Source organism: Anoplopoma fimbria, chromosome 19 (genome assembly GCF_027596085.1).
Source record: "Anoplopoma fimbria isolate UVic2021 breed Golden Eagle Sablefish chromosome 19, Afim_UVic_2022, whole genome shotgun sequence".
NCBI lineage: Eukaryota > Metazoa > Chordata > Actinopteri > Perciformes > Anoplopomatidae > Anoplopoma > Anoplopoma fimbria.
Window position 1 is genome coordinate 15,816,128 of NC_072467.1, and position 10,389 is coordinate 15,826,516.

Sequence of the window (10,389 nt, forward strand, 5' to 3'; positions counted from 1 at the left end):
GCATAAAATGTAAATATTCAAGTAAAGTACAAGTACCTTCAAAGTGCACTTCAGTACAGTACTAGAGTAAATGTACTAGGTTACTTTCCAATACTGCTGTTCAGTTTTATTGCAGCCTTTATTGTTGTTGTTTGAGTAAAAACATCAACTTTTTAACATTTATTTTAATTTCTTTGTTTCATGTTATATGTTAAGATGTTGGTGACCTGGGCTGCAATTCATAAAAGGAATATCCAGCATTTGTTAATACATAACTTAAAACCTGCTACAAAATCTAGTCATCAACAAAGTTTAAAGGCTCTGGTGGGAACAAGTGTCCATAGGCACATTTTTTTTCCTGATTTCGAAAGACAATAACCAGTATGGATCGGCCAGCATCCCCAGAAAACATTTGAATCATCTCTAGAATATTTCTTATGTTTTTGCCTGATGTGTTGCACAAGCATGATTCCAGTTTTGAAAACTTTAATGCAGAAAATTTAAACATTTGGTGCACATAATGATAATTGGCTATTCACTGTAGTTAAGAGACATCTTGTGCAAATTTAAATTAAACACAAATAGTTGCATACAACCTAGATTGTTCAATGAGAGGGATGTAGTTTTAAGAATTTTTAAGGCATCAGGAACAAATTAGGACCAAAGTCCCTTAAACTGATATTTTGTGATCTGCAACTAAATCTTGAATTTATTGACATTACATTGCACTACCCCCAAAATGCAGTTGAAATGGATTTTTCGTAGGAACAAATAACTTTGTCATACCATACATTTGAATATCTGAATATTCCAACGTTTGTGTTTTTCAGCAAATCGTATGCTTATATTTTGAAGTCCACCTCAACATCATTTCCGGTCATATCTTCGCTACTGCTGCTCTCGACGACGCAATGACGTTCTCCTACCGGACGGGGGCGCTGCAGGTTAAAAAAAATAAATTAAAAAAATAAGACGTCAAGGTGGGCTCAAAGTGACACGTAGGGAAGTTACAGGTGGAGCAGAAAGCTGCTCCCGTCAACATCGACGACTCTGCTATTCTTTAACGCATTTAGTCGTAAAGTAAGTTTATTGTCACCGTGACACCTTACTAAAAGGATCCCACAGTATCTGTTATAAAGTCGCCCTGCGATGCCTTATGGGTATTGTTGTCCTACATGTAGTTTTAGTTAGCATTGTTAAGTTAGCAGTTCAAAGTTCAACGCAGCTTATCAGTCATGCTATAAACAGTCAGCTGTAGACTGTCACTGTAATGCAGCCGTGCAACAACGTCACATATCACTCAAAACATTTCTCCGAAACACCGTCACGTTGTGAATTCAAACTTCAAACTGAAGTGGACTTTATTGACGTAACTTTTAACAGAGACACTAATCGATCCATCCAATGTGTTGCCTGGAAGTTAATGTTTAGCTAATCAGCTCCACCTGCGTTGATTACTGTAACCTATGAACCGATTTTACCAGAAGGAAATAACAGCTTGGCAAATGTCTAAATGTATCCGATTACTTCATAGTCGGCGTCTGCACAAGCAAGGCCACTTTAAATGACAAGGATTCTTCACGTAGTCTGGTGGAAAGACGTTTTTTTTCCTTGGACGAGGAAACTGGACAAAACAGTCAGTTTATCCCCAATTGATACGTGATTACATCCATGACGTTGCTACTTGTTGATGTTTTGAAACCCTTGTAAAATGTGTTACTATCCCATATAAACAGTTGTGTTGCTGAGAGGCCATGTACCCTGTAGACCTTCCAGCTGTGGAGGACACTGACCTGACATCAGCATCTGAGGAGTACCTCTCCTTCTTGGAGTCAAGACCTCATGATAACGAGTGGTTTCAATCATCTCAGACTTCCAAGGTACCATAACACTGATAATCACTTTTTCCATAATGACCATGGTGGCGTTTTCCGATTAAGTAAAGGCAGGAATCTCCACAATATTCACTTCTTAATTACTTCTTAATTTAATAACTGTTAACACTTGGGAGCATGCTGAACATCCTTGACACTGGTTTTGTTTGAAAGGTTAATCTTTGTTTCCTCAAATGTTTCCCCTGTAGTAAAGCCATTCTGTTTGACATTAGGATGTTCTGGGAAAAGAGTACAGAGCTTTGTATCTTTGCTCAGGTAGCGATAACGGCAAACCATGTGAGGCGGCTGCAGCTGTTTGAGGACGACCAACCCGACTGCACGCTGCTGGCCCTCCACCCTCCTGATGATCCAACACAAGGTGTGAGACTGAGCTCACTGGCCTCATCAGACAGCCATGGAGACAAAAGACTAATGCTCTCTGCTCTGCCTTCCAGTGGTGGCTCTATACCTGCATGAGAAGTGGTGGCGCGTGGACGACGTCTTACGCACTTCCAGCAAGTCCAGAATCGGTTTGATTTTGGTAACTGATGTCAGCATTTTATATTCATTTGACCGGACATTAGTGCAGAGTGTGTCTTCCGAAGGGCACTAAGTGTAAATGGCTATTGTATGGAAGCCCAGAGCAGCTGAGTTTGCAGTCTTTTTTTTTCTACTCCGATGTCTCAAGATCCCTCGCCATCTGGATAACAAAGACGTTTACTCAAGAAAACGAGTTAATCATCTTTAGGAAACAAAACATAGTTTTCTCAAGATGACAAGGCGATTATCTTGTTCTTTTAAGAAAACAAATATCTTGATTTGATGGGATATTTTTAATTTCATGGCATTCAGACATGCTTATTTGAGTGTAACTGCGACTCCACAGAGGAATGTGCAGCCTGATCACACTGACTCTTTGCACCAGAATTCTGTACGAGAAGTTCAGAACAGCTGATTTACATGGATATTTATGAGACATGACTCATTATCTAGTGAAAACAACTTCTCTTTTCTTGATAACGAGACAATCAGCCCCTGATCTCGAGATAAAGATTTTAAAAAGATTGTGCAATTGGGACTATTTTCTATTAATTAAACTACAGGCCTGTATTTGTGGTCTATAAGGTATGAGAGTACAAAGTATACATGTAATCATGTATCTTGTTTTTACAAAATAGAGTTGGATAAAATAGTGAAGTTGCTTATCGTTAAGGCCATCAAAGGTTCATTCGTGAAAATGTCAACTTCTAATTAAACTAGAGAAAATGTGAAGTCAGACAGTTATTAGAATGGTGAGTCACGTTTGACAATGCTGGACTTACAACTTTTATGTTGGATTTACAACAAAAGTTATGAGGTTGACGCCTCTGCGCTGTAGCTGCTTGAGCTAATGTTAGCTTAGCAGAGTGAGTTAAGCCTAGTTTAGACTCGCCGTAGTCAAGCTGGCGCGAGGCGTGTCCGCCAGAAAATTTACGTAAACACGGCGGTGCGTGGTAGTGAAGCTTGGTTGTGCAACTCTGAATTTTAGTTAAAAATAAATAAATCCTGTGATCACGTGACTGTCACAAATAGTTAACTGATAAAAGGGCGTATTTGCATCTCTGGTTATTATAATAAGGAGGCCAATTCATTTTTAGATACTTTAGAGACAGGAGGTGTTAGAAATCTTCGTTTTAGTAATACGAAGATTTTTAGTTTACAGGATATTCAGCCTTTGTTTCTTAATAATGTATGTAATACTTGAATAAAGACAGTAAAGTAGCCCATGAATATGAGTTATGAGTTTACAGTTAATAACAATCCCGCCCGAGTATTGTTGTGGTTGGTCTATGGCTTTTTGCCTGTTACACCTACAGTCTATGGGCAAATCTAGTTACAGTAGTTTTCTTTTAGATTCCTCACAGTTCATTTTGTTTGATCGTCCTCTGGCGTTTTAGAGACTAATGCAGCTTACATTGCAGAGAGTACAAACTCCTGCATACATACTCTGAACTTGCGCGACGTCTTCAGAGGCTCGCGCTACGGCGCCAAGCGCAAGTATAAATAAAGCTCTACTGTTTTGTTGTTTTGCCCGTTGACAGAATTAATGCTTTTTCAGGCTATGAAACCGACAGCTGTGGCTTAAACTTTCATTTGCTGCAGCGTGTTAAGAAATCGTATGTATGCTGTGAATCCTAGTTAAAATCTCGGCTCTTGAAATTTGAAAGTTGCGATTTGCCGTGCCGTCTGTTCTCATCGGTGTCCTTGTTTATTCGCCCAGGTGCAGTCGCTGACGGAGAGAGTGATTGTTTTCCTGCTCAGTCAGGTGGTGGAGAGGTCCTCACAGGAGAAGGCGTTGTTCTCCCTGCATCCCCGCACCGAGAGCTGCAAACTGCTGTGGAGAGATGGCCAGGCGGTTGGCTTCTACACCATCAAACAGAAGGGTGGGATGGAGGAGGAGAGTGAGAGGGTGGAGGAGGTTACTCCTTCCTCCTCCTTCGTCACAGATGTACTTTTACATGTCAGTTATGCCAACTGCAATTTCTAATATTAGTAGAAATTCCTGTGTGGCAACCCGGTTCTGAAAAGTGAAGCCAATGCTTAAGTCCCTTTAACTTGCATTCTCTCTACTGACCAGAAGGGGGCGACTCCTCTGGTTGTATAGAAGTCTATGAGAAAATGACTCTACGTCTCTCTTGATTTATTCCCTCAGTAAACATTGTAAACATGAGTTTATGGTCTCAGTCTCTAGTTTCAAGTCTTCTTCAATACAGCATGATGTTCATTGAGTAAATTATGGTCCATTTAGAGTCAAATAGACCATAAAGCAGGGTATGCTTTAGGGCGGGGCTACACAGTGATTGACAGGTCGCAACCGCGGTGTTGTCCAGTCTGGGAGTTGTCCGTGTTTTCGTCAAACAACTTTAACCTTTTCACAGTGTTCTCTCATTAAAGTTAATAATAAAATGTAAGTTGCCCCAAAATGTCTTGTTCAGCGTTGGGTTGTACTTCACCCTCTCGTGTCACTTCTGTTTGCAAAAACAACCAAGATTTTTTGAAATGCAGAACTTGAGTCTGCATTTCAAAAAACTCACGATGACGACGTCCACTTTTTATATACAGTCTGTTGTTCCTCCTTACAGAAAAGGCATACTCTGCAACTAACAATCAAAAGTACTGTATAGAGAGGTAATGTTATTACCATTTAAATGTAAGTACATTAAATGGCTATTGCAGAAAAAGCAGACTGTGTGATATGAAATATGATCCAAAAAATGGTTCCAGTTCATAAAAATTCCAGAATCATTATCAGAAAGGTTTTTGTATGTTACGTATAAAAAAAAAAGAAGAAGAAAAAACTTAACATCAGTCGATATACAAAAACATCTTTAACCCTCAAAAATCTAGTATGGATCGTCCTCTGTTCTACAGTTGTATGTGTTATTTACTGTGCTGATGTGCATTGGTGAAAACAGTAACTCACGTGTCTCAGGCAGTCTGTGTGACGGATGGAGCAGTCTCTGCTACCTGCTGCCTGCTCTGGACACGGTGCTGGTGAGGAGGAGCTGGAGGAGGAGAGGCCTCGGTCTTCAGATGCTGGCAGATTTCTGCTCCTCGTTCTCCACAGAGAAGTTTCTGGGCGTCAGCTCTCCGTTATCCTCCGGCATGGTGGCAGGTCAGACAAGGTTCTCTTTTTGCCCAATTATTCTTTTATTTACATTCTCGTTCTCCTTTTTCCCTTCTTCTTCTTCTTCTCTTATCTAGATGACACTTTTGTCATATTTGGCAGAAGAATGTACACTTCCTTTAATTTTTACTAGTGATCCTGGCTGCATTGATGTCGTATGGGAATAACTAACAAAATTACTTGGAAATGTTCACAACTGCATAAACTCCGTTATTTGTTCATGTTTCACGGCAGATCAAACGCCCAAAAGTCACAATCTCAATCCCCTTTCTAATCCCCCCCTCCCCCACCCCACATGAAACAGATCCTCTTGTAGTAATGACTATCTGAAAGCTGAGCATTATAGTGTTTGTTTTTTTAGAAGGCAGTATATGAATGCAGCACCGATACTCCAACCACTTCTTTCTTTCTTTTACATGAGCTAACTCGACAGAAACGCCTTAACAGGTTGTGTCTTTCCTGTGCGTTCAGTGTGCCGGAGCTTTCTGCAGCAGCACAAGGAACATCTGGAGCATCTGTATGAAGTGGAGGCTCCAGGGGGCTGGACTCAACGAAGGAACATCTGGCTCAGCATCCAGCTGGGCCGCTACTCCCACGGTGCAGGTTATATTTATTAAAATTTTTCTATTTTGTTTATATGCATGAAAGAATTTCCCAGTTTAGCTTTCACACTGAAAAGTGTGTTTTTTTAAGATTCCAATGTTTTGAGCTTGTCTTCTCCTAAAGGAGCTCTGAATGAAATCCACACTCTAAACCGGGATTGCCTCCGCACGGCTCTCACCAGCCAATATGGATGTTTCTAGCCGCACTAATGTTCTAGCTGTTCTAATGTTCTAGCTGCGCTAACAGCTAACAGCAGCAACTGTGCTGACAAAGCTAACCGTGTTAATGGGGGATAACCTTACATCTGCGCCACTGTGGGTCGGGACGGCGTTATCAGTGGTGTTAACAGTGCTAACAATGGAAACAGCGCTGACAGAAAGGGCCGGAGGGGAAGAAACTGGAAGGTCTAAAAGTTTCATAGGGAAGGACTCGCACGCATAAAAAGGTACACACAGCCAGCCCGGCAGCCAAAACAAAGCATACAAAAGCTCAGATTACAACACACACCAAGGGGGGACTTCATTCTCTGCTCAGCTAGACATTACCCCACTACACCTTAACATGTCTAAAAATTGTTTGCTGATACAGCGGGTAAAATAAGTATTGAACACGTCACCATTTTTCTCAGTAAATATATTTCTAAAGGTGCTATTGACATGAAATGTTCACCAGCTGTCGGTAACAACCCAAGTAATCCATACATACAAAGAAAACCAAACAAATAAGTTCAGAAATTAAGTTTTGTGTAATAAAATGGAATGACACAGGGAAAAAGTATTGAACACGCTTACTGAAATTAATTTAATACTTTATTTAAAAGCCTTTGTTTGTATTGACAGCTTCAAGACGCCTCCTGTATGGAGAAACTAGTCGCATGCATTGCTCAGGTGTGATTTTGGCCCATTCTTCCACACAAACAGTCTTCAAATCTTGAAGGTTCCGTGGGCCTCTTCTATGAACTCTGAGCTTTAGTTCTTTCCATAGATTTTCTATTGGATTCAAGTCAGGTGATTGGCTGGGCCATTCTAGCAGCTTTATTTTCTTTCTCTGAAACCAATTGAGAGTTTCCTTGGCTGTGTGTTTGGGATCATTGTCTTGCTGAAATGTCCACCCTCGTTTCATCTTCATCATCCTGATAGATGGCAGCAGATTTTTATCAAGAATGTCTCGGTACATTTTTCCATCATCCTTCCTTCAATTATATGAAGTTTGCCAGTGCCGTATGCTGAAAAACAGCCCCACACCATGATGTTCCCAACTCCAAACTTCACTGTTGGTATGGTGTTTTTGGGGTGATGTGCAGTGCCATTTGATCTCCAAACATGGAGTGTATTATGGCATCCAAAGAGTTCAATTTTGGTCTCATCTGACCAGACTATATTCTCCCAGTATTTCACAGGCTTGTCTAAACTTTAAACGAGCTTCAACATGCTTTTTCTTCAGCAATGGAGTCTTGCGTGGTGAGCGTGCATACAGGCCACGGCGGTTGAGTGCATTACTTATTGTTTTCTTTGAAACAATTGTACCTGCTAATTCCAGGTCTTTCTGAAGCTCTCCACAAGTGATCCTTGGCTCTTGGACAACTCTTCTGATAATTCTTTTCACTCCTCTGACAGAAATCTTGTGAGGAGCACCTGGTCGTGGCCGGTTTATGGTGAAATTATGTTCTTTCCATTTCCGGATTATGGCCCCAACAGTGCTCACTGGAACATTCAGAAGTTTAGAAATCCTTCTGTAACCAATGCCATCAGTATGTTTTGCAACAATAAGGTTGCGAAGGTCTTTAGAAAGCTCTTTGCTTTTACCCATCATGAGATGTTTCTTGTGTGACACCTTGGTAATGAGACACCTTTTTATAGGCCATCAGTTGGGACTGAACCAGCTGATATTAATTTGCACTGACAAGGGGCAGGATTGCTTTCTAATTACTGATAGATTTCAGCTGGTGTCTTGGCTTTCCATGCCTTTGTGCACCTCCCTTTCTTCATGTGTTCAATACTTTTTCCCTGTGTCATTCCATGTTATTACACAAAATGTAATTTCTGAACGTATTTGTTTGTATGTATGGATTACTTGGGTTGTTACTGACATCTGGTGAAAATTCCATGTCAATAGCACCTTTAGAAATATATTTACTGAGAAAAATGGTGACGTGTAAAATACTTATTTTACCCGCTGTATATTAACACTGTATATCGTATAGAGCTTCTTTCAGTGTACCCCTCACTCTTATGTGACCTCATTTGACTCGTGTCTTTCTAGGTATTAATGAGGAGAGCAGTCCAACATCAGGGGAAACGCAGAGGAATCAAGATGACTCCTCTCAGAAGGTGGGAATCCCAAATATCTCTCTGCTAATGTTGAAACAATCCCTCTAAAACACTTTTTTCATTCATGTTTAGAACAGCTACTGGTGACCATTTGGCATGTTTGACCCTACTCTTAGTGTAGAGTCTCAGGACAGAGGCTGGTAGTACAGATAGTTTAGCCCCTTGAGGCAAATTTGTGATCTATGATTGGGCTATATGAATAAAATTGACTTGGACTCTTTGATGACTTCAGACTCGACTTGACAAAATCAGAAAAGGCTTGCATTTTGACTTGGACTTAAACACCAATGACTTGTGACTTCACTTGGACTTTAGCCTTTTGACTAAAACACCTTCCCCCTAAGCCCAAAGAATAAAGAGGATGTTACTTAAATAGTGTGCCAGGAGTCAATTCATTTCCCTTCATTTCCTGAATCATCTAACGTTACTGCTATCCATACCCAGTAGTTCAACACTTAATTCCACAGATCCACTTTGTTTGAACCAGTCCAACAGCATCCAATCAGGTTGCAGGAATGAACCATGAAGAACTTACTTTAGTTTACTCGGCAACAATTGAAAGAAATTATACCAAAGATAACTTTGTTCACATACAAAAAACTATGCAGTACTCACAGTAAAACTCTTTGCAGTATGGAAAGCAAGTTGAAAATAACAGACAGTGTGGAACTGAAAGTTGAGGACTTTTGACATGACTTGGGACTTGTCAGTCTTGACATGGGACTTGACCCTGGATTTGTCAGTCTTGATTTGGGACTTGTTAGTCTTGACTTGGGACTCCACTAGGGACTTTAGTGCGAAGACTTGAGTCTAAGAGTGAAGTTGAAACATCAGTGATGCATAAAGTATTTAGAACTTAAGAGTTTAAAGTTACAAAAAACCTTGTAGTAAATACCAGTTTACAATAATGCTCAGTTTGTATTGAACCTGTCAGAGCGTCCACTCAGCATGATCATTTTTGTGAATATACAAGGTAACAAACTAAACATCACGAGCTTCAACAAAGTGGAAACTATTGGTTGGCTTTTTATTGCTTTGTTGCATTCATTTGTCCACCTTGTGTTGATGACATCTGTGCATCCTGAGATCTTAGGAGTCACCTATGTTGTTTTTTTAATGCAGATCTTCAGTTGCAGACTTGACCGGACCTCATTGCCCACCTGTAATGTGAACCCCCAGCCTGCAATAGGCCCTTCAGCACAACCAATGATAGCTTGTGATCCAAGCCAGGGGAGAAGCTCCCCAAGCAGTGAGATCTCTGGAACAGGATGTAGTCCTGCAGCCCACGCCCATGATCCGAATTCTGGACCTCCCGCCAGACCACCACAGTCCCTAAACACACAACAAACTCAGAAATCCAACCCTTCTCTCTCTGCAGGAGCTCACAGAGAGAAGCCAGAGGGGGAGGAAACACAAAGCAGGGCCAAACGAGTCAGGAGGACATGAGGTTTTACAGACACAGGCTACAACAGAGACTGTTCTTCCAGATTAAGGGGATGATCCGTCCTCCTAAACTTAGGTGACCTTTATTTATGGAGTAAAGTTTACGGACCTTTTTAGACCGATGTATGGATAAATTGACAGCACAGTACAATGTGAGTACTATCACAAAGTATGCAACAAACAGTTTTAATGCAATAATACAAATTGTCTGTTTCCTTTTGATGTAAAGGCCCCGCTCACGCACAGTAAAGGCCCTTGGCTGGTTTATTCTGGCTGATTGTGGAGTTGAATCACTTGGTCCCATGATTTTTTATGTATTTATGCATCTTGATGGTAAATATGCATATTGGGCTTCATCCAGGAAGATGTATAAGAACATATTTTCTCTTCTTTTTTTTAAATTTGTATCCATATATTTGTTCTTCTTTTGTTTGTATCCAATTTATTTCTGGGATTCCCCAGTATCTTCTTATGTTTGCTCTTCTCTTAGGTA

General features: G+C 40.6%; 1 protein-coding gene across 3 annotated transcripts; it reads left to right on the plus strand.

Annotated features, from left to right (window-relative positions):
- The first annotated feature begins 972 nt into the window (after nt 1–972).
- On the plus strand, nt 973–10,168 carry fam169b (family with sequence similarity 169 member B). 3 transcript variants are annotated; one of them, XM_054619825.1, is made up of 10 exons: nt 973–1,059; nt 1,514–1,615; nt 1,716–1,859; nt 2,130–2,232; nt 2,309–2,394; nt 4,114–4,276; nt 5,326–5,508; nt 5,992–6,123; nt 8,386–8,453; nt 9,576–10,168. In XM_054619825.1, exons 3-10 carry the CDS (start codon nt 1,734–1,736, stop codon nt 9,897–9,899), a joined length of 1,185 nt encoding a protein of 394 aa, XP_054475800.1. In that variant the 5' UTR covers nt 973–1,059; nt 1,514–1,615; nt 1,716–1,733; the 3' UTR covers nt 9,900–10,168. The 3 variants fall into 3 exon arrangements, with proteins under 3 accessions (XP_054475800.1, XP_054475803.1, XP_054475802.1); XM_054619828.1 differs by having other exon boundaries at nt 5,992–6,117; XM_054619827.1 differs by lacking the exon at nt 1,514–1,615.
- Nucleotides 10,169–10,389: the final 221 nt, after the last annotated feature.

Excerpts from the sequence above, each read along its gene's own strand:
- fam169b (XM_054619825.1), top strand. The coding sequence starts at position 1,734 with ATGTACCCTGTAGACCTTCCAGCTGTGGAGGACACTGACCTGACATCA. Across the intron at positions 1,860-2,129 it reads AATCATCTCAGACTTCCAAG|GTAGCGATAACGGCAAACCA; the intron begins GTACCATAACAC and ends ATCTTTGCTCAG. Across the intron at positions 2,233-2,308 it reads TCCTGATGATCCAACACAAG|TGGTGGCTCTATACCTGCAT; the intron begins GTGTGAGACTGA and ends TCTGCCTTCCAG.